Below are 24,850 nucleotides of genomic sequence, written 5' to 3' on the forward strand. Positions count from 1 at the left end.
ACGAATGTTGCATCTAAACAAATGGAACGGAACAAATTAATAATGAATAAAATAAAAAAACGTTTTTATTATTATTATTGTAATTTATTATTATTAATTCAATTCAGTTGTGTTGTCCCCCTTATACATTGTAAAGTGCTGCGTAAACTGTTGGCACTATATAAATCTCGTATAATAATAATAATAATAATAATACGTTCCATTCGTTTAGATGCGGCATTCGTTATTTCGGATAATTCGTAACTGCGGATAAATTCGTATTTTGTTGCGTTCACTAACAGGCAAATTTGAAAAGGAAATTCCAATAGCTATAATTTAATAGTTAGTTATTATTTCGGATTTTTGAATTTTTGGGTTTTCGAATTTACGAATTTTCGAATTAACGTTTTTTTCCAAAAATTTGTAAATTCGAATATTCGAAAATTCGTAAATTCGAAAAATCAGAAAACCCCAAAATTCAAAAATCTGAAATAATAACTAACTAATAAATTATAAATATTGGAATTTTCTTTCAAATTTGGCTGTTAGTGAACGCAATGAATGCGAATTTATCCGAAGTTACGAATTATCCAAAATAACGAATAGAATGTAATGAATTAATAATAATAAATAACAATAATAATAAAAACTTTGTATTATTATTATTTATTATTAATTTGTTCCGTTTGTTTACATGCGGCATTCGTTATATAATATATAATTCAGTATATAATTCGTAAGTTCAGATAAATTCTTATTCGTTACATTCTTTAACAGCCAAAATTGAAAGGAAATTCCAATACCTATAATTTAATAGTTAGTTATTATTAGTTAGTTAGTTATTCTTTAGAAATTTCTGATTTTCTTTATTTTTGGATTTTCGAATTTACGAATATTTGAATTTTTGGAAAAAATCGTTAAATGGGTTTTCGTTAATTCGGATGTTTCAACGAATTTGTCAAAATTTGATAGAAAAATAATTCTGAACGAAACGAATTGCACATGTCTACATTGCATATCCTTCCAGATAGTATTTGTACCCCCTACATACAGAAAGACGCTCAAATCCGGTTGCCGAATTAAAGTAGATGTTAAAGATGAAGTCTGTTTATTTTTCCCTGGTTCCTCCCTCATCAACATGCTAATGGAATTTGTAAATAAAACATTTCTATTTTCATGACACATTCTGTGTTAGTCCCAGTGACGTCATCACGGGGTCTCTGTCCTAATATATGTAATTATTATTATTAGTATACAGGATTTATTTAGCGCCAACAGTTTACATAGCGCTTTACAACTTGAGGGTAGACAGTACAAATACAATACACTTTAATACAGTAGGAATCAGAGGGCCCTGCTCCTTAGAGCTTACAATCTAAGAATGCAGGCAGATCATGGCTGGTGGGAGGAGCCTGCAGGGTGCTGTCTGGTGGGAGGAGCCAGCAGGGTGCTGTCTGGTGGGAGGAGCCAGCAGGGTGCTGTCTGGTGGGAGGGGCCAGCAGGGTGCTGTCTGTTTCGGTGTTCCTTGGGATAGGAGAGGAAGAACAGCGAGGTTTTCAAACTCCAGGAACTTTATCCTCCATGGAGGTTGGTGCAGCGGGGACCAGGGGGCGTAGGGATGGCTACCTTGACCTTTTCATTCTTTTCTAAAAGGGTGAACTAAAACGCTGTACACATGGGCCGGATATCGGGCGCTTTCTCTCGAACCGGACGACATTCAGCCCATGTTTACGGCAGCCGAAGGGGCATGACCGAAAATGGTCTGCCGATCGGCGTCCGATCAGCGCTCTCAGCCAATGGCTGAGAGTGCTGACCAGTGTGTTCTGGCAGGGGGGAGAAGTGTCGAAGCACAATAGCTCAACGGCAGGAAATCGCTGTACTAACATCGCATAGTTAGTACAGCGGCTCCTCCCAAGCTCTTCCTTTTTTTTTTCGTGCAGTCCGCTGGGATAGTGCGTACTAGGCTTAACCCATTCAATTTCAGTTTTTAATGGACAGTCACAGGCCAATGCAGAATCCTTTATAACCATTTGCCTACCGGGCACTTTTACCCCAGGCCAGTTTTCAGCTTTCAGCGCTCTCACACTTTGAATGACAATTGCGCGGTCATGCAATACTGTACCTATGTGGAAATTTTTTCGCATTTTTTCACACAAATAGAGCTTTCTTTTGGTGGTATTTAATCACCACTGGGCTTTTTATTTTTTGCCAAAAAAACAAAAAAAAAGACTGAAAATTTGGAAAAAAAGAAAAAAACATTTTTCATAGTTTGTTATAAAATCTTGCAAACGGGTAATTTTTCTTCTTCACTGATGTGCGCTAATGAGGCTGCACTGATCGATGCTGATAGGCTTCACTGATGGGCCCTGGTAGGTGGCACTGATGAGGCGGCACTGGTGGGCACTGATCAGGAGGCACAAATGAGGCGACATTGATAGGTGACACTGATGGGCACTGATAGGCAGCACTGAGATGTGGCACTGATGGGCACTGATAGGCGGCATTGAGATGTGACACTGATAGGTGAAATTGATAGGCACTGATAGGCAGCACTGATGAGGCACTGATGGGCACTGATAGGCGGCACTGAGATGTGGCACTGATAGGTGGAAGAAAAAAAGCAGATAATCAGCTTCTGTTCTCATCATATGATTAGCTGTCATTGGCTGACAGCTGATCACGTGGTAAAGGGCCGCTGTGATTGACCCCTTATCCCGATCTGTGATCAGCCGAGCCCTAAGGACTCGGCGATCACAGAGCGCAGGGGGTGCGAGGGCAGCACGAGCACGGGAGGACGTCCATGGGCAGCATTGTAACATTGTAAGCCCACGCTGTAGCCGTCTTTCGCCTCTAGCATTGGCAGGAACTGGTGAATTGGCAGACCTTGGGGTGGATTTACCAAAAGCAAATAAACTGCATTTTGCAAGTGCAGTTGCTGCAGAACTTAGTAAATGTGGTGAAGCTTCACTTTGCAAAGAATACCCAATCACATGCAGGGAAAATTAAAAAACAGCATTTTTGCTTGCACATGATTGGATGATGGAAGTCAGCAGAGTGTCTCCTCATTTACTAAGCTCTGAAGCAACTGCACTTGCAAAGTGCACAGTCTATTTGCCTTTAATAAATCCACCCCATTAATTTTTGCATTTTGCACGATCATTGCCCCTTGTATGCAGATTTTTATTTTTTATATACAAAGAGTTTATCAAACATTGTAGGCTCTGCCGGTGTGGGCAGGTGCGGGGAAGTTGTCATTTTGAGCAGGCTTGGTGTTAAGTGAGGAGCCTGCAGATAATTTCTGTTTATCGTTCCACGTAACTGGAGGTGAACACGTCGATGAATTATCGTAAATCTGATAGAACAATTCTCCCTTCTTCATGTGGAGAGATTCCCTTGAATAGCAGCCAATAATTCCAGGTGCTTGGGACATCTCTAAGTTGTGATCTCTCAGAGACAGAATCCGAGGTCAACAAAGATCTGTAAATAATAGTGTTAAAGAAGAACGCCACTAAAATTCGCCATACTTTCTACAATTTTCTTTCCTGCAACCAATGGTTGCAGGAAAGAAAATCGCTCGACTTCCCCATTAACTCAGTCTGTATCGACAGACCGGCAGAACATAATGATCACTTCCAGTGACTATAGCTGCCGGCAGTGATTGAAAGACAAAATAAAAAGCCGGTTGTACTAAGCCAATCGATGGGTCTACTTCAGTATAACCAGTCTGCCCACAGATGGATCGAATCTTGGCTGGTCCCTGTTGAACCAGCTGAGATTTGGTCCATCTGTGGCAGACTTAAGAACTGTTTGCATCTAAACTGGCCACATGACATGAACCTAATACAGATTCAGAGAGACGAAAACCTTTCTATTGGGAAAAAAAGTATTGATGGGGTGCCTATAGACACTAGATCATCTTTTATCAACATTACGAACAAAAAGGAAATCTTGAAATAGCTATCGTGCCTCAGGGAACCCCTGATTAAATATTTCATCTGCAGTTCATTAATATAATGAGTTTGCTGTGTATATATTAAAACATTAAAGAAGGTGGATAACTATTTGACAACCCCCATCCCCCCACCCATGGACATAGAAAAGAATAATTCATAAAATAGTATTAGCCAGAAAGGAATACAGGAATACAGACATTGAAAATTGTAGTGACCCCTTACGTTCGTGGTTATTGGAAAAACGCCCCTATACATTGGTAGTCATTGGTAAAGTGCCCCCTTACATTAGTGGCCTTTGGAAAAGTTCCTTCTTGTATTGGTGGTAGGGATGCACCAATACCATTTTTTTTAGAATGAGTACAAGTACCGATACTTTTTTTAGTAATCGCCGATATCAATTACCGATACCTACCGCAACTGTTTTCTTTTAACTTCAGCTGTCAGCAAAGGTACAAAGCATTGAAAAGTTATTTACAAATTAAATAAACAGATTTTTTTTTAACTTAGCGCTTTTTCAATGTGAAATGTGTAAATATATGTTAATATACAGGTAAAAGCCAGTAAATTAGAATATTTTGAAAAACTTGATTTATTTCAGTAATTGCATTCAAAAGGTGTAACTTGTACATTATATTTATTCATTGCACACAGACTGATGCATTCAAATGTTTATTTCATTTAATTTTGATGATTTGAAGTGGCAACAAATGAAAATCCAAAATTCCGTGTGTCACAAAATTAGAATATTACTTAAGGCTAATACAAAAAAGGGATTTTTTAGAAATGTTGGCCAACTGAAAAGTATGAAAATGAAAAATATGAGCATGTACAATACTCAATACTTGGTTGGAGCTCCTTTTGCCTCAATTACTGCATTAATGCGGTGTGGCATGGAGTCGATGAGTTTCTGGCACTGCTCAGGTGTTATGAGAGCCCAGGTTGCTCTGATAGTGGCCTTCAACTCTTCTGCGTTGTTGGGTCTGGCATTCTGCATCTTCCTTTTCACAATACCCCACAGATTTTCTATGGGGCTAAGGTCAGGGGAGTTGGCTGGCCAATTTAGAACAGAAATACCATGGTCCGTAAACCAGGCACGGATAGATTTTGCGCTGTGTGCAGGCGCCAAGTCCTGTTGGAACCTGAAATCTCCATCTCCATAGAGCAGGTCAGCAGCAGGAAGCATGAAGTGCTCTAAAACTTGCTGGTAGACGGCTGCGTTGACCCTGGATCTCAGGAAACAGAGTGGACCGACACCAGCAGATGACATGGCACCCCAAACCATCACTGATGGTGGAAACTTTACACTAGACTTCAGGCAACGTGGATCCTGTGCCTCTCCTGTCTTCCTCCAGACTCTGGGACCTCGATTTCCAAAGGAAATGCAAAATTTGCTTTCGTCAGAAAACATGACTTTGGACCACTTAGCAGCAGTCCAGCTCTTTTTTTCCTTAGCCCAGGTGAGACGCTTTTCGCGCTGTTTCTTGGTCAACAGTGGCTTGACACGAGGTATGCGGCAGTTGAAACCCATGTCTTTCAAGCGTCTCTTGGTGGTGGATCTTGAAGCACTGACTCCAGCAGCTGTCCACTCCTTGTGAATCTCCCCCACATTTTTGAATGGGTTTTTTTTCACAATCTTGACTAGGGCGCGGTGATCCCTATCGCTTGTACACTTTTTCTGACCACAGTTTTTCCTTCCCTTTGCCTCTCTATTAATGTGTTTGGACACAGAGCTCTGAGAACAGCCAGCCTCTTCAGCAATAACCTTTTGTGTCTTTCCCTCCTTGTGCAATGTGTCGATGGTCGCCTTTTGGACAGCTCTCAAATCTGAAGTCTTCCCCATGTTTGTGTAGGCTTCAGAACTGGACTGAGAGACCATTTAAAGCCCTTTGCAGGTGTTTTGAGTTAATCAGCTGATTAATTTGTGGCACCAGGTGTCTTCAAAATTTAACCCTTACACAATATTCTAATTTTGTGACACACGGAATTTTGGATTTTCATTTGTTGCCACTTCAAATCATCAAAATTAAATGAAATAAACATTTGAATGCATCAGTCTGTGTGCAATGAATAAATATAATGTACAAGTTACACCTTTTGAATGCAATTACTGAAATAAATCAAGTTTTTCAAAATATTCTAATTTACTGGCTTTTACCTGTATATGTGTAAAAATATTCACTAACAAAGCAAACAAAAAAAGTTTTAATTGTTTATCGTTTATAAAATAGACGTGAACAAAAGAAAAAAAAAGCAGGAGAATAATAATTAAATGGAGGAGAATAGGGAGTTAATTAAGGCTGATTAGAGTAAATTAAGAGTTATTGTTACATAGTTAGTAAGGTTGAATAAAGACACCAGTCCATCCAGTTCAACCTGAGTGTGTGTATACAATTATCCCTATTTTATTTAAGGTACCCATATAGCGCCATCAATTTACGCATTGCTCCACACATACATTGCACACTCATGATCCCTACCCTCAAGGAGCCCACTATCCAAGGTCCCCAAACTCACATTCATATACTAGGGCCAATTTTTGACAGAAGCCAATTAACCTACCAGCATGTCTTTGGAGTGTGGGAGGAAACCGAAGTACCCGGAGGAAACCCACGCAGGCACAGGGAGAACGTGCAAACTCCAGGCAGGTAGTGTCGTGGTTGGGATTCGAACCAGCGACTCTTTTTACTGCTAGGCAAGAGTGCTAACCACTACACCACTGTGCTGCCCTTAAGGGGTTAAACAGAGGAACATGTGTTCATCCCTTAGATCTGCAGATGAAGAAACAGAAAGATACAAAAAGAAACAATGTTTCTTTTTATTTTAGTGTTTCAGGGCTGAGCAATGTTGGTAATAAACATTACCGGCTGCTTTTTTTTTTTTTTACAGCTCCAATTACCGAACTTCTTTAACACTGGGGAGACCCAATGACAGCTCAAAGAGCCGAGCCTGAAAGTATCGGTTTCAGGTATCAGTGCATTTGCACGAGTACCAATACTTGTGCAAATACTCGGTATCAGCAACAATACCGATACTAGTATCGGTACAACCCTAATTGGTGGCCTTAGGAAAAATGCCTTCTTGTATTGGTGGTCATCAGAAAAGTGCCTTCTTGTATTGCTGGTCATAGGAAAAGTGCCTTCTTGTATTGCTGGTCATAGGAAAAGTGCCTTCTTGTATTGGTGGTAGGGATGCACCGATACCATTTTTTTTACAATGAGTACAAGTACCGATACTTTTTTTTTAGTAATAGCCGATATCAATTACCGATACCTAACGTAACTGTTTTGTTTTAACTTCAGCTGTCAGCAAAGGTACAAAGCATTGAAAAGTTATTTACAAATGAAATAAATAGATTTTTTTTTTTTTAATTTAGCGCTTTTTCAATGTGAAATGTGTAAATATATTATAATATATATGTTTAAAAATATTCACTAACAAAGCAAACAAAAAAAAAAGTTTTAATTGTTTATCGTTTATAAAATAGACGTGAACAAAAGAAAAAAAGCAGGAAAATTAATAATTAAATGGAGGAGAATAGGGAGTTAATTAAGGCTGAGTAGAGTAAATTAAGGGTTATTAAGGAGCTAAACAGAGGAACATTTGTTCATCCCTTTGATCTGCAGATGAAGAAACAGAAAGATACAAAAAGAAACAATGTTTCTTTTTATTTTAGTGTTTCAGGGCTGAGCAATGTTGGTAATAAACATTACCGGCTGCTTTTTTTTTTTTACAGCTCCAATTACCGGACTTCTTTAACACCGGGGAGACCCACTGACAGCTCAAAGAGCCGAGCCTGAAAGTATCGGTGCGTTTGCACGAGTACTGATACTTGTGCAGATACTCGGTATCAACACCAATACCGATACTAGTATCGGTGCAACCCTAATTGGTGGCCTTAGGAAAAGTGCCTTCTTGTATTGATGGTGATCAGAAAAGTGCCTTCTTGTATTGATGGTCATCGGAAAAGTGCCTTCTTGTATTGGGGGTCATAGGAAAAGTGCCTTCTTGTATTGGTGGTCATAGAAAAAGTGCCTTCTTGTATTGATGGTCATCGGAAAAGTGCCTTCTTGTATTGGTGGTCATAGGAAAAGTGCCTTCTTGTATTGGTGGTCATAGGAAAAGTGCCTTCTTGTATTGGTGGTCATAGGAAAAGTGCCTTCTTGTATTGGTGGTCATAGGAAAAGTGCCTTCTGGTATTGGTGGCCATAGGAAAAGTGCCTTCTTGTATTGGTGGTCATAGGAAAAGTGGCTTCTTTCATTGGTGGTCTTTGGGAAAATGCCCTCTTACATTAATCTTAATTGGAAAAGTGCCGCCTTATGTTGATGGTTAGTGTTGGGCGAGCAGTTTGGACCGAGCATAAGTTCGGCCCAAACATCGCCTGTTTGTGTGTTGGCTGAACACCCAAATTTTCAGGGTGCTCGGCAGGTTGTTCCCCCGCCAAGCACACAGTGAATAGCTGATGGTTGTTTAGAAGCGGGTCAGGAAGCAGGCCGATGCGTTTTTAACAATGGTTGACAGCTGAATAAAAAAAAAAACATTTCCGGCAAAAGAAAAATTCGAAAAAAAAATGTCGTGGGAGTACCCCCCCCCCAATCAAATACCAGGCCCGTTTAGGTCTGGTATAGATTTTAAGGAGAACCCCACACCAAAATGGAGACTCTGCCCCCCCACCCCAAAGCACCTTGTCCCTGTGTTGATGGGGCCAAGGGTCTCTTCCCCACAACCCCTGGGCGGTAGTTGTGGGGGTCTGCGGGCAGGGGGTTTATCAGAATCTGGAAGCCCCCTTTCACAAGGGGGCCCCAGATCCCGCCCCCCCATGTGAATGAGTATTGTACCCCTACTTATTCACAAAAAAAAGTGTCAAAAAAAAAAAAAGAATAACACACACACATTTTTGACAATTCCTTTATTAAAAATAAAAAAACAATGTCCCCCGATGTAGATCCATCGTCAATCATGATGCCCACCGCACCACCAGATTAAAAAAAAAAAAAACAAAAAGCTTCACCCGTGACAAAGGTTAACCGCTGACTGCCTGCTCTGCTGTCTGACAGTTCTTGAATAGGTAAGGGGTGGAGCCACCTGGCAATATCACCTGGTGGCACCACTTCACGTGACGTCACCGACCCAGTATGCACCGGTCAGTGATGTCACAAGGGGGGGGGTGCATATCTTCTTTTGGGTGTTCACAATAGAAAACACGGCCCAGATATACCAATAAACATACCTGGCTGGATTGTTGAGCATGTTCTTAGGTCTAGATGGACTAATGTGTGCTTGCTTCTTCTCCACGTCCATCTAAACCTGAGAACAAAAATGTAATATGTTGCCGCTTACCAAATTTTAGATGTAGCGGCTGCCTTAGCTTTTTTGTTATTTGTTTTGTTTTGTTTTGTTAAGCAATTTGATTTTTGTGAATCTGTTACAGGGTTTCTCACCTGGAGAACCGGTCTATACAGTACCTCCTGCTGCACACTGGCAACGATAAGCCACCACCTCAAGATTAGTGGTAGCGTCATCATCTTGCCCTGTGAGTCCTTCATTTGGACGTTGGGCTGCCTATCAGGTCTAACAGATAAGCATGTCAAAAAACAACAAACAAAAATTCCCAGCTCACTTACCAGTTCACATTTAAAAACAAGAGATTTAGTTGCAAAAACATGCGTAAGCTGCAGCAGCCACATCACGGCACCTCAGTGTACTGCAGTCCTAACTCTATAACTTTGAGAGCCTCCCAAGTTGGAGCACATGTAAAATAACGGATAGGTTAAGGGCAGGTGTGCCTGGAGGGAGCCCACCCCTCTTTAATGGTATAGGGAGGCACTAGACACCCAGCAATAGCACAATGGCAGCGAAGATATCTAGTGCGTCCCCTCACCAATTCACCAACAGTACAAACAAATGGCAACCACCCCAACCTATAACTGGCCTTTGCAGCAAGTGGAAGGGTGACGCATATCAAAAAACAACAAACAATAATTCCCAGCTCACTTACAAGCAAGATAAATAAGTAGCTTGCCTGGAAGGCTGACAATGCTGCTGCTACTTGAGAGGCAGTGGTTTAGCGCTGACAGTGTGCAGCAGGTAGGTAGGCTCTCCAGATACCACTTGTGTCAAACACAAGGCCCATGGGCCGAATCCGGCCTGCCAGGCCATTTCATGTAGCCTTCGCACCTCTCCTCCAGCTGTAGCCCCCCCCCCCCCGGCCTCTGCCCCACCTTGTCTGAGCAGTTGGCAGGAGAGAGGAGGACATAACTCCTCCACCGGATCCTGTGCTTCTCTGTGCAGGCACAGCATTCCCTAGTCACCGCCTCCCGTGGCCTCAGCATTCAGCTGACTCCAACCCTCCTCAGATCCTCCTCCAGACCCATGTGCGGGTGCGCCGGTGACACTGGGAACGCTTCGGAACCGTTCGGAAATACTCGGGAATCATTCGGAAATACTTGGGAACACTCGAAAATACTCCGTTCCCGAGTGTTTCCAAGCCTTCCGAGGGTTTCCGAGTTCAGCCAAGCTGTCTCAGAGTATTTCCGAGGCCCTCCGGCGCCCCCCCTCCACACCTCTGGCCACATGCGGTATTGCATGCAATAGAAGTCAATGCGGAACACATTATCTTTGTTTCCATTGACTTCTATGGGGAAACTTGCTTTGCTTTGGATTACAAGCATTCTCCTGGAACGGATTATGCTCGTAATCCAAGGTTCCACTGTACTTTAACGAGTGAAGTATGTTGGCTGCCATTGCTGATTCTGCAAACGCAAGTTGCCTAGCTGTCATGCTGATCCTCCGGATTCTGTTGTGTCTGAGATTGTAAACAAATATAGAACAATCGTACAGATCTGGATTTCATGCTAATTTTGAATCAGAAACTACTAAAGCTAGAGGATCACTTTAGCAGCTGGGCATAAAGCATTTTTGATGGACGGCCCTGCTGGCAGATCCGGTATTTCTCCCATGACAGGTCTTCTTTGATGGTGTGTTTTCTTCATATGTAAAGCAGGCACCCCAACCACAGTCCTGCCAGGAATTGGTTCCATAGTAAAGAATAACAGCATACAAAGGATAATAAGTAACACATTACTGGGTTCTTCAGGAATGCACCATTGGTGGGGGGGGGGGGGGGGGGGGGGGTTGGGGGGGGGTTTGATCTCCCAGGGATGGTGGAAATATTAGCAGCTTTGTTAATTTTTGTCCCGCAGACATGCCACGCTTCCTGCTTTTATATATTAGTGATCGTATAATTGCCTTCTGTCCTAGAGATTCACAATGAAACATGCCGGGTCTGATGTACAGGTAATCCCAGCAGGAAATCTCTGTATCTATTCAGCAGAGGATTTACATTAGAGCAGCCTGGTTCTGTACAACTGCGAATAAAAACACATTCTGAGGGCTTTAAAGTGCACCTGTCGCTGGAGCACACGTTGTCTTGTACAATGAAAGTTCACAATGCAAACTATTTATTTAAAGGAGTTGAATTCCGGCCTTTTTTTTCTGTCTGGATTCAGCCTTATTCTTTGGCATTCTGTGTGTTTTAGGTGTATGGAAATGTGAGTTTAGACTAAAACTAGGGATGCACCGATACTATTTTTTTTTACCAGTACTGATATATATATATATTTTTTTTTAGTGCTTGCCCATACCAATTACCGATACCTACCACAACTGTTTTGTTTACACTTCAGCTGTCAGCAATGGTACAAAGCATTGAAAAATTATTTACCAATGAAATATTTTTTTTTTTTAACATTTTGTGCTTTTTTTTTATGTGAAACATGTAAATATATGTTAAAGGTGTAAAAACATTCACAAACAGAAACAAATAAAAACATTTTTTAATTATTAATAATTTATAAAATAGAAGTGAACAAAAAAAAAAAATCAGCAGGAAAAAAATAACTAAATGGAGGAGAATAAGGAGTTAATTAAGACTGATTAGAGTAAATTAGGGTGTTATTAAGGGGTTAAACAGAGAAACATTTATTAAAAAAAACAAAGAAAAATGTTTTTTTTCTTGACAGGTTGCTATACACTGACTTCATCTGCAGATCAAAGTTCATCCCTTTGTTCTGTAGATGAAGAAACAGAAAGTTAGAAAAAGAAACAATGTTTCTTTTTATCTTAGTGTTTCCCCTACTGAGCAATGTTGTTGATGTACATTGCCCGGCTGCTTTTTTTTTTTTTTGACAACTCCGATTTCCGTACTTCTTTAACACTTCAGCTGTCAACAAGGGGAACCCCTGATTGAGTCATCGGTTGCGGCATGGCCCTTTGACAACCGATAATTGCCAGGCTTTTTTTTTTACATTTCAGCTGTCAGTGGGGGAATCCCAGTCTGAAAGTATTGGTTTCAGGTGTCGGTATCGTTGCAACCCTAGCTAAAATCCTTATGTGAGAGGATGAATGAGCAGGATGGATTATGGGAAGTCTTCCATGGGAATCAATGGTGCTGGGCGAAAGTGTGTCCATTCCGCACCTCCCACACATGTACCTCTCACCTTTTGTAGAGTCAGGGGTGTATGGTTAGTGGTGGCACTGCTTGAAACATAATTTAGCTCCTTTATTGAATGACAGCAAACCAGTGTCGCATATTGAGGACATCTAGGACCTCTTTGTCGAGGCATGATTACTGGAGGAGATTTTTGTCCTGCTGACCATTATCAATGCGATAGAAAGTGATGGGAAATCCAAAATGTTAGAGATGTCGCTGAGGCTGGAGTCGAGGGTAAATCTTTCAACGGGGAAACGTGTTCTGATGACAACTGTCTAAAGGGGAAATTCTCCTTACTTTGATAAGATTTGCTGTCAATTACTGTTGTGTTTCCAGGACAGGCAGTGAAGGGAAATCTCCACAATGGGACACAAACAGTGGAAAGAATAAACTCACAAGGGTTCTAACCATTCCCTGTCCCATTTTGCATTTTCAGTGCCACCCAACAGAATGTCACGTGGCATGCACTGGTTCCGAATGACCCACCAGGGGATCCTCCAATGGGCCCTTTCTCCCTACAAATACAGTGTGGCTGTCAATTACAAAGCCTGGCTGATCTGAAGTCTGAAAGTGCAGTAATTAAGGTTGAATCTGAAGGTGCAGGAATTGGGGCTGATCAGAGGTCTGAAGGGGAATGAATCAAGGTTGACCTGAGGTCTGATGGGTGCAGCAATTGGGGCTGATCTGATGTCTAAAGGTGGAGAAACTGAGACTGATCTGAGGTCTGAAGTTGCAGAGGTTTAGGTGGATAAGAGGTGAGAAGGTGTAGGAATTGGGGCTGATCTGAGGTCTGAAGTTGCAAGACTTGGGGCTGATCTGAGATGTAAAGATGCAGGAATTGGGTGGATCTGAGGTGTGAAGGTGTTGGAATTGGGGTGATCTGAAGTGTGAAGATGCAAGAATTGGGGGAATCTGAGGTGTGAAGATACAGGAACTGGGGCTGATCTGAGATGTGAAGGTGCAGGAATTGGGCTGATCTGATATGTGAAGGTGCAGGAATTGGGCTGATCTGATATGTGAAGTTATTGCAGTTGAGGTTGATCTGAGGTGGGGCTGATCTGAGGAAGTTGCAGGAATTGAGGCTGATCTAAGGTGTGAAGATGCAGGAATTGGGGGGATTTGAGGTGTGAAGATGCAGGAAGTGTGGCTGATCTGAGATGTGAAGGTGCAGGAATTGGGACTGTTCTGAGCTCTAAAGGTGCAGGAATTGGGACTGATCTGAGCTGTGAAGGTGCAGGAATTGGGGGGGGATCTGAGGTGTGAAGGTGCTGTAATTGGGGGGGGGGTCTGAGGTGTGAAGGTGCTGTAATTGGGGGGATCTGAGGTGTGAAGGTGCTGGAATTGGGGGGATCTGAGGTGTGAAGGTGCTAAAATCGGGGTGATCTGAAGTGTGAAGATGCAAGAATTGGGGGATCTGAGGTGTGAAGGTGCAGGAATTGGGGCTGATCTGAGGTGTGAAGATGCAGCAATTGGGGGTGATTTGAGGTGTGAAGATGCAGAAATTGGGGCTGATCTGAGATGTGAAGGTGCAGGAATTAGGGGGGGATTTGAGCTCTGAAGGTGCAAGAATTGGGGCTGATCTGAGGTGTCAAGGTGCAGGAATTGGGGCTAATCTGAGATGTAAAGATGCAGGAAATGGGAAGGGGGGGGGGATCTGAGGTGTGAAGGTGCTAAAATTGGGGGATCTGAGGTGTGAAGGTGCAGAAATTTGGGCTGATCTGAGGTGTGAAGCTGCAGAAATTGGGGCTGATCTGAGATGTGAAGGTGCAGGAATTGGGGGTGATTTGAGGTGTGAAGGTGCAGGAATTTGGGCTGATCTGAGATGTGAAGGTGCAGGAATTAGGGGGGATTTGAGGTATGAAGATGCAGGAATTGGGGCCTATCTGAGATGTGAAGGTGCAGGAATTAGGGGGGATTTGAGGTATGAAGATGCAGGAATTGGGGCTGATCTGAGATGTGAAGATGCAGGAATTGGGGCTGATCTGAGATGTGAAGGTGCAGGAATTAGGGGGGATTTGAGGTATGAAGATGCAGGAATTGGGGCCTATCTGAGATGTGAAGGTGCAGGAATTAGGGGGGGATTTGAGGTATGAAGATGCAGGAATTGGGGCCTATCTGAGATGTGAAGGTGCAGGAATTAGGGGGGATTTGAGGTATGAAGATGCAGGAATTGGGGCTGATCTGAGATGTGAAGGTGCACGAATTAGGGGGGATTTGAGGTATGAAGATGCAGGAATTGGGGCTAATCTGAGATGTGAAGGTGCAGGAATTAGGGGGGATTTGAGGTATGAAGATGCAGAAATTGGGGCTGATCTGAGATGTGAAGGTGCAGGAATTGGGGGTGATTTGAGGTGTGAAGGTGCAGGAATTTGGGCTGATCTGAGATGTGAAGGTGCAGGAATTAGGGGGGATTTGAGGTATGAAGATGCAGGAATTGGGGCCTATCTGAGATGTGAAGGTGCAGGAATTAGGGGGGATTTGAGGTATGAAGATGCAGGAATTGGGGCTGATCTGAGATGTGAAGATGCAGGAATTGGGGCTGATCTGAGATGTGAAGGTGCAGGAATTAGGGGGGATTTGAGGTATGAAGATGCAGGAATTGGGGCCTATCTGAGATGTGAAGGTGCAGGAATTAGGGGGGATTTGAGGTATGAAGATGCAGGAATTGGGGCCTATCTGAGATGTGAAGGTGCAGGAATTAGGGGGGATTTGAGGTATGAAGATGCAGGAATTGGGGCTGATCTGAGATGTGAAGGTGCACGAATTAGGGGGGATTTGAGGTATGAAGATGCAGGAATTGGGGCTGATCTGAGATGTGAAGGTGCAGGAATTAGGGGGGATTTGAGGTATGAAGATGCAGGAATTGGGGCTGATCTGAGATGTGAAGGTGCAGGAATTAGGGGGGATTTGAGGTATGAAGATGCAGGAATTGGGGCTGATCTGAGATGTGAAGGTGCAGGAATTAGGGGGGATTTGAGGTATGAAGATGCAGGAATTGGGGCTGATCTGAGATGTGAAGGTGCAGGAATTAGGGGGGATTTGAGGTATGAAGATGCAGGAATTGGGGCTGATCTGAGATGTGAAGGTGCAGGAATTAGGGGGGATTTGAGGTATGAAGATGCAGGAAGTGGGGCTGATCTGAGATGTGAAGGTGCTCAATTGGGGCTGATCTGAGATGTGAAGGTGCAAGAATTGGGGCTGATCTGAGATGTGAAGGTGCAGGAATGGGGACTCCTCTGAGGTCTAAAGGTGCAAGACTTGGGACTGATCTGAGATCTGTGGTGCGTTATTGTTCACTGGCACTCCGGTTGTCTAATGCTTGTAAACTGAAACTAATGTGGAAAAGGGTGCTATCCCTTGCCCCATTCAATCTAAAAATAAAAAAACATTTTTTTTTATCTTTATATACACATAAAGCAAGAGGAATTCTTTTATACATGGAAGTGACCCATCAGCCACACAGGTTGCGCAAGTCACATATTTACATCAAGCTGCGGCGTGAACTTTTTACATTCCCAGAGTTTAACATGCAAGTAAATGACTTCACACATTGACATTTTCGTCATTTTGGGTCAGGATGAGAACAAACCGGATGTTGGGTGTTTTAATGTTCAATGACCGTGACATGCCTTGAATCGCAAGTGCCGAAAGAAAAGGAAGGACCGAGTTTTTCTTTTGTAGGTTGAATTTTGAACTGATAAGGAGTACGGACGTGAGTCAGAGGCCCATACCTTGACTGTAGACAGTCTAAGAAACTGTTTGCCTAGATTAAGCTAGGAAGTTTTATGGAATGTACCTATTGGTTAACAAAAATAAAAACCAACTAAACTATTTTTTTTTTTTAAACCTAAGACATTGTTGGGACGTCTGCAGATTTTGTACGCCTGGACATGTAGGATAGGCTTGGGTGGGCTCGACAAGTTTCTGCGATGGAGTTTTCATTCTTGTTCGTTAAAGTCAGTGGGGTTTTGTAATGTGTACAAACTCTTATGCAAACAAGACCTGAGTTTGGCTTTTTTTTTTTTATTCTCTTTTTATTACCAGTTTGGAGTACCGGAGTCACAGCTGGGGAAACGCAAGTCTTTTTTTTTTTTTTTTTTTTATACCGATTTTGGCGGCGTGTTAAATAATTAAAAGCAACAACTTAAATTTCTTAAGACTTCTTGATGTATTTGACAGCTTCACTCTTCTCCCACTTTGAGTGTGTAAACGATCTGGTGCAACATCAAAGCCAGGATTAATGAAGAATCTTATGTGGGTTTTTTTAATGCGGTCAGGTGATTGCACCGGTGAAGAATTAATTCAAATTTTCACAAGTTTAGTTAGCTAAGGATGACATAAAACACAATACCAGGTGCTGCATTATACACTGATTCAGCCATAACATTGTGACCACTGACAGGTAAAGTGAATAACATTGATTATCTTGTGACAGTGGCAACTGAAAGTGGGTGGGATATATTAGACAGCAAGTGAACATGTTGTCTCTGAAGTTGATGTGTTGAAAACAGAAAAAACGGGCAGGTATAAGGATTTGAGCGACCCTAACGAGGGAAAAATTGTAATGAATAGACCAGTGGTCTCCAAACTGGGGCCCTGGGGCTGGATGTGGCCCTTTGCTGCCCTCTATTCAGCCCTTGAGGCACTATTCCATCCAAAACTGACACTAATGATGAGGCCCCATTCCTCCCACTGACACCAATGATGGGGTGCTATTCCTCCCACTAATATAAACATTGGGGTACTATTATTCCTTCCACTGATACCAACAATAGGGCACAAGTCCTCCCACTGATACCAACAATAGGGCACAAGTCCCCCCACTGATACCAACAATAGGGCACGAGTTCTCCCACTGATACCAACAATAGGGCACAAGTCCTCCCACTGATACCAACAATAGGACACAAGTTCTCCTACTGATACCAACAATAGGGCACAAGTTCTCCTACTGATACCAACAATAGGGCACAAGTCCTCCCACTGATACCAACAATAGGGCACAAGTCCCCCCACTGATACCAACAATAGGGCACGAATTCTCCCACTGATACCAACAATAGGGCACGAGTTCTCCCATTGATACCAACAATAGGGCACGAGTCCTCCCACTGATACCAACAATAGGGCACAAGTCCCCCCACTGATACCAACAATAGGGCACGAGTCCTCCCACTGATACCAACAATAGGGCACAAGTCCTCCCACTGATACCAACAATAGGACACAAGTTCTCCTACTGATACCAACAATAGGGCACAAGTTCTCCTACTGATACCAACAATAGGGCACAAGTCCTCCCACTGATACCAACAATAGGGCACAAGTCCTCCCACTGATACCAACAATAGGGCATGAGTTCTCCCACTGATACCAACAATAGGGCACGAGTCCTCCCACTGATGCCAACAATAGGGCACGAGTCCTCCCACTGATGCCAACAATAGGGCACGAGTCCTCCCACTGATACCAACAATAGGGCACGAGTCCTCCCACTGATACCAACAATAGGGCACTAGTCCTCCCACTGATACCAACAATAGGGCACAAGTCCTCCCACTGATACCAACAATAGGGCACGAGTCCTCCCACTGATGCCAACAATAGGACACGAGTCCTCCCACTGATACCAACAATAGGGCACAAGTCCTCTCACTGATACCAATAATAGGGCACGAGTCCTCCCACTGATACCAACAATAGGGCACGAGTCCTCCCACTGATACCAACAATAGGGCACGAGTCCTCCCACTGATATCAACAACAGGGCAATAAAAGTACACTATTAGACCTGGTTCACACTGCTGCGACTTTTCATGTAACTTGCTGCGACGTGCAACACAGAAAGTTGCGTGACAAGTCAAAACACATTCATTTCAATGGGTGCCATCTTCATTGCTCTAACTTTCTCTGTGTTTTCCTTGCAACACAAGTGCAATAGACTGCAATGTTAAAATCTCAAAAGTTGCAAGGAAGTTGTTTCATTGTCTTATCTTTGCGACTTTGGCTGCGACTTCAGAGGGTTTTGTAAGTTCATTAACCACTTTAGTACAGCTCTATAGCCCAGAGACAGCTACAGCACAGTACTTTAGTTCTTGGAGGTTGTCCATACACGTCCTCCCAGAACCCCGACCCTTGCGCATTTTGTTACCATTATGTCCTTTGAACACAGCTGATCACAGATCGGGGTAAAGGGTCAATCACAGTGGTCCTTTACCATGTGATCAGCTGTGTCCAATCACAGCTGATCACATGTAAACAGACTTGCCAGTTATCAGCACTGCTTTCCTCACGCGCTGTGTCTGTGTGAGGAAAGGAGAGCCAATAACAGGCAAGCCTCACACTGATCACCAGTGTCCTGATTTTCAGTGCAGCCCCCTCAGTGCCAATCAGTTCCTATCAGTGCTGCCTATCTGTGCCCATCAGTGAAGAAGAAAACTTACTTATTTGAAACATTTTTTAACAGAAAGTAATATAAATTATTTTTTTTCATTTTCGGTCTTTTTTCGTTTGTTTAGCAAAAAATAAAAAACTCAGTGGGGATTATTTACCACAAAAAGAAAGCTCTATCCGTCTCAAAAATGATAAAAATGTGCGCAATTGTCATTCAAAGTGTGACAGCTCTGAAAGCTGAAAATTGGAAAATAAAAAGATTAACCACTTGCCGTAGCAAAATGACGTCGGCAAAGTGGTTGTGTTATCCTGACCAGACGTCATATGACGTCTTTCAGGATAACAAGCCGCTGCGCGCCCCCAGGGGTGCGCATCACGGCGATCGTTGTTGCGGTGTGTCAGTCTGACACACCGCACACCAATCTAGGTAAAGAGTCTCTGATGGAGACTCTTTACCACATGATCAGCCGTGTCCAATCACGGCTGATCACAGTGTAAACAGGAAGAGCCGTTGATTGGCTTTTCCTCACTCGCATCTGTCAGACGCGAGTAGAGAAGAGCTGATCGGCTGCTCCTCTGACAGGGGGGGGGGTCTATGCTGATTGATTATCAGCGCAGCCCCCCCCCCGAGAATGCCCACACTGGACCGCCAGGGACGCCACCAGGACCACCAGGGATGCCCACCACTAGTCACCACCAGGTATGCCACCCATGGCCACCAGGGATGCCAATCAGTGCCCACAATGGATGCCAATCGGTGCCCACAATGGATGCCAATCAGTGCCAAATGATAATGCCTGCCAATCAGTCATGCCCATCAGTGCCACCTATCAGTGCCCATCCGTGCCACCTTTCAGTGCCACCTATGTGTACCCATCAGTGCTGCATATTAGTGCCCATCATCAGTGCCCATCAGTGCCACCTCATTGGTGCCCGTCAGTGCAGCCCCATCAGTGCCCATCAGCGAAGGAGAAAACTTACTTATTTACAAAGTTTTGTAACAGAAACAAAAAAAAAATTTTTTTTCAAAATATTCTGTCTTTTTTTTAATTTGTTTAGCAGAAAGTAAAAATCGCAGAGGTGATCAAATACCACCAAAAGAAAAAACCTATTTGTGGGAACAAAATGATAAAAACTTAGTTTGGGTACAGTGTTGTATGACCGCGCAATTGTCATTCAAAGTGCGACAGCGCTGAAAGCTGAAAATTGGTCTGGGCAGGAAGGTGTATAAGTGCCCGGTATTGAAGTGGTTAAAAACATAAGGCGATTACTAAATGACTAATTTTTGGGCATGATAAATTGTGTGCCAGCAAAGCTGTTGTGCCATAAATTACCGTACTTTGACCAAATAGGAGTATCTGAACCTCTGAGACATACAACACATACTGGTTGGAGTACTTGTACCATTGCTTGAGAAATTATTTTTTAATCGTTTATAATGAAAAATGCATATCTTGTCATTTTCTGACTTTGGCGCCATTTCCCTTTTTTTTGTCTCCTAGAGTGCCTGGGTAAACAGCTCTGCATTATAACTCATAACAAAGAGGACGCAATTCAGATTGGATTTCTCCTTCATGAAACTCTAAAATCCCAGATAAAGGTAACAATTTTCCCAACATTTATCAAGTGTCTCCTGATGTGTGTACAAGGTACAATGAGCTTCAATAACACTTTAAGAGTGAATATTCGGATAAGAGCTGTGGTGACTGGTTCTCTTTAAATGGGTTGTAAACCCTCAAGGTTTTTCACCTTAATGCATTCTATGCATTAGGGTGAAAAACCTTCTGCACTGCCCCCCCCCCAGAGCCCCCCCATTTTTCTTACCTGAACCAGCGATATGCACGAGCCCAGCAGCTCCAGCCGCTGTCCTGGGTCCTCATTGGATAGATTGATAGCAGCAGGAGCCATTGACTCCCACTGCTGTCAATCAAATCCAGTGACATGGAAGTCGGGGGGGAGTCCTGCTGTCTGTGTCAATGGATGCAGCAGTAGAACTCGGGAGCGCCCGCACACGGGTGACCCCATGGAATGCGGCTCTCCGTGGGGACACCTGATGAAGGGGAGGAGCCAGGAGCGCGCCGCCGGGGACCCCAGAAAAAAAAGGATTAGGGGGGGGATCGGTTTTGGATTGCTCTGTGCAACACCCTTGCACATAGTAGGTAAGAATGACATGTTTGGAGAAGAAAAGAAGAAGAGTTAGGAAAATCCACTCTTCCTTGGAGTAATGGGACTTTGAAGGATGTGAGGTTGTCACTGAGGTAAGCACACACAAATGCAAAGCCTTGAATATGCCAGTCAGTACTGTGCAATCACTTAATAAGAAGTGCAAAATTTGGGGATCTCTTGATAGCAAGCCAAGGTCGGGTAGACCAAAAAAGATTTCAGCCACTACTGCCACAGGAATTGTTCGGGATACAAAGAAAAACCCACAGGTAACCTCAGGAGAAATACAACCACACCGTCTTTTTGGAGAGCAGTCTGTATTTCTCCTGCGGTTACCTGTGGGGTTTTTCTTTGTATCCTGAGCAATTCTAACACCAGTTGTTGCTGCAATCTTTCTTGGTCTACCTGACCTTGGCTTGGTATCAAAAGAGCCCCGAATTTTCCACTTCTTAATAAGTGATTACTGACTGGCATACTCAAGGCTTTGGGTATCTTTTTATATCCTTTTCCATCTTTGTAAAGTACCATTACCTTGTTACGCAGGTCTTTTGACTGTTCTTTTCTACCTCCTTATGGCTCAGTGTCTAGCCTGCTTAGTGCATCCATGTGAGATCTAACAAACTCATTGGCTATTTATACACAGACACTAATTGTGATTTAAAAAGCTACAAATGTGGGAAATAAACCTTTTAATTGCCATTTTAACCCGTGTGCGCCACCTTCTGTGTCTGTACCAAGCCAAGGTCGGGTAGACCAAAAAAGATTTCAGCCACAACTGCCACAGGAATCGTTCGGGATACAAAGAAAAACCCACAGGTAACCTCAGGAGAAATACAACCACACTGTCTTTTTTGGAGAGCAGCCTGTATTTCTCCTGCGGTTACCTGTGGGTTTTTCTTTGTATCCTGAGCAATTCTTCAGCCAGTTGTTGCTGCAATCATTCTTGGTCTACCTGACCTTGGCTTGGTATCAAAAGAGCCCAGAATTTTCCACTTCTTAATAAGTTATTAAACAGTACTGACTGGCATACTCAAGGCTTTGGGTATCTTTTTATATCCTTTTCCATCTTTGTAAAGTACCATTACCTTGTTACACAGGTCTTTTGACTGTTCTTTTCTACCTCCTCATGGCTCAGTGTCTAGCCTGCCATGTGAGAGCCAACAAACTCATTGACTATTTATACACAGACACTAATTGTGATTTAAAAAGCCACAAATATGGGAAATAAACCTTTTAATTGCCATTTTAACCCCTGTGTGCCACCTTCTGTGTCTGTACCAAGGCGCAACATTCCAGGGTATGTAAACTTTTCATCAGGGCCATTTTGGTGATTTCTGTTATCATTATGATTTAAAAAGGATCCAAAAAAAACAATGTGATAATAAATGGCTTCATGTGATCGCTATCCTTAAATAAAAGACAGCTTTTTGGCACGATCGGTCATATTTTCAAAATGAATGCCAAAATTTCACAATTTCTGCCAGGGTATGCAAACTTTTGAGCAGGACTGTATATACACGTATACCATGTTTGTTATTTTACAAAAAAACAAAACCTTCACAATCACTTTAAAGCCTTAACGTGTGTTCTGTGAATCGCATGGCTTCACTTCTGCCCTTTTAAAGCCTGTTAATTCTGCATATTTCTGTGGGTTATATTGTGCTATTAACGCATTATACCATCTAAAAATACTTCATTCTCCAGATGCAGACAGACTTAATTCCCTTTTATTTTAATTATTCGTAGCATGCGCTCGTAAACAGGAAAGGCATTGCCCGCAGCGTGTGAGCTGATTATTAACACAGTTTTATTAATCAGAGTCTGCATTAAATATGTTTTGCTTAAAACAGTTTAGAGTATGCAGAATGTTTAGTAAAGCAACAAGGCCCGGGGCCATTCTGATTGGGGAGGTGTATGTGGCCGCAGAGCTGACTCTCATAGTTTAGTGGATCGAAACCTTTTTCCATGCTACACTGTATTTGGAAACTCTCTTAAAGTGTTCGCTACCCCAGCATTTCATATTCCTGATATGTGGCTGCTGTACCATGTACTTGTATGATAAAGTCTCCCGTTCTCTTTGTATTGCTTCCTTTATGTGAAATCCCTGGTGCTCCTGCCAGTCCCTCTGCTTTCCTATTAAAAAAAACTGACCACACTAAGCAGGAAAGCACAGCGTGGTCAGTTCTCTAGCTCTGCTGGGAACTCAGTTTACTCTCCTCCAATGATCAGACTTGTCCTGACACTCCTCCGCTGGACAGCCATTCACTGGGAAGCTCAGTGTGCTGTTACTTCTCCTCCCCCCAGCTCTTATGCAGCTGAGAACAGAGGGAATATGATCACTTATAAAAAGGAAAAAAAAGGTATTTATAATGTTGTTTTTTTTTTAACGCAAATTACACTTTAATCACTTCCCGACCAGCGCACGACGATGTACGGTGGCACAATGGCACCGGTGGGCAAAAGGGCGTACAGGTACGTCCCCTTTCAGAAGCGGTGCTGCGGGCGAGCGGACTCGATGTCTGCCTGGTGCCCGCGATTGTGTCACGGGGAGGTAGAACGGGGAGATACTTTTGTAAACAAAGCATTTCCCGTTCTGTCTAGTGTCATGACAGAGATCACTGCTCTCTGTCATCGAGAGCTGTGATCGCTGTCATGTGTGTTGAAGCCCACCCTCCCCCCCACAGTTAGAATCACTCCCTAGGACACACTTAACCCCTTCAGCGCCCCCTAGTGTTTAACCCCTTCCCTGCCAGTGTCATTTACACAGTAATCAGTGCATTTTTATAGCACTGATCGCTGTATAAATGTGAATGGTCCCAAAATAGTGTCAAAAGTGTCCGATGTGTCCGCCATAATGTCGCAGTCCCGATAAAAATCGCAAATCGTCACCATTACTAATAAAAAAAAAAAAATAGTAATAAAATGTCATAAACCTATCCCTTATTTTGTAGATGCTATAACTTTTGCGTAAACCAATTAATATACGTTTGTTGCAATTTTTTTTTTACCAAAAACATGTAGAATACATATCGGCCTAAACTGAGGAAAACATTTTTTTTTATATATATTTTTGGGGGATATTTATTATAGCAAAAAGTAAAAAATAATGCTTTTTTTTTCAAAATTGTCGCTCTTTTTTTGTTTATTGCGCAAGAAATAAAAACTGCAGAGATGATCAAATACCACCAAAAGAAAGCTCTATTTGTGAGAAAAAAAGGACGTCCATTTTGTTTGGGTACAGCGTTGCACGACCGCGCAATTGTCAGCTAAAGCGACGCAGTGCCAAATTGCAAAAAGTGCTCTGGTCAGGAAGGGGGCAAATCCTTCTGGGATTGAAGTGGTTAATGAAATTTATGCACACAAACACAATATGATTTAAAAAAAATATATAAAAGATGATGTATTTACGCTGAGTAAATAGATACCAAACATGTCATGCTTTAAAATTGCACACACTCGTGGAATGGCGACAAACTACGTCGTCATAGGTGACATTTTATAAGCCTTTTTTGGTTACCGGTTTAAAGTTACAGAGGAGGTCTAGCACTAGAATTATTGCTCTCGCTCTGACGTCTGCGGCAGTACCCTCACATGCGCGGTGCGATCGCCGTTTAAGTTAGTGTGTGCAGGACCAATGCATGCATTCACCTTTGCATACTGGCAGAAGGGGTTGGGAGCGCTTTAAATTTTTTTTTACCAATTTATTTATTTATTTTTTACTGTTTCTTAAAGGTTTTTTTTTCCAGCACTTTTATTGCTGTCACAAGGTATGGTTTCCCATACCACAGAGATCATTGGGGACCTTCTGGTCCTCCACAAGCTTTGTGGTTAGCTGATGGAATTGCCGGCTTTCATTGGGCTCGCCAGTGAGTA

The 24,850-nt window shown here is 42.8% G+C and overlaps 1 protein-coding gene across 2 annotated transcripts in view; it reads left to right on the forward strand.

The window, feature by feature from the left end:
* The window catches only part of CRPPA (CDP-L-ribitol pyrophosphorylase A), a 326,415-nt gene that overhangs the window by 138,324 nt on the left and 163,241 nt on the right, over nucleotides 1–24,850 (forward strand). For both annotated transcript variants that reach the window (XM_073629521.1, XM_073629520.1), the window contains one exon: nucleotides 20,317–20,414. In XM_073629521.1, coding sequence (XP_073485622.1) covers nucleotides 20,317–20,414 — 98 coding nt within the window. The remainder of the gene's footprint in view (nucleotides 1–20,316; nucleotides 20,415–24,850) is intronic.

Source organism: Aquarana catesbeiana, linkage group LG05, assembly GCF_042186555.1.
Source record: "Aquarana catesbeiana isolate 2022-GZ linkage group LG05, ASM4218655v1, whole genome shotgun sequence".
In the NCBI taxonomy this organism is placed as follows: Eukaryota; Metazoa; Chordata; class Amphibia; order Anura; family Ranidae; genus Aquarana; species Aquarana catesbeiana.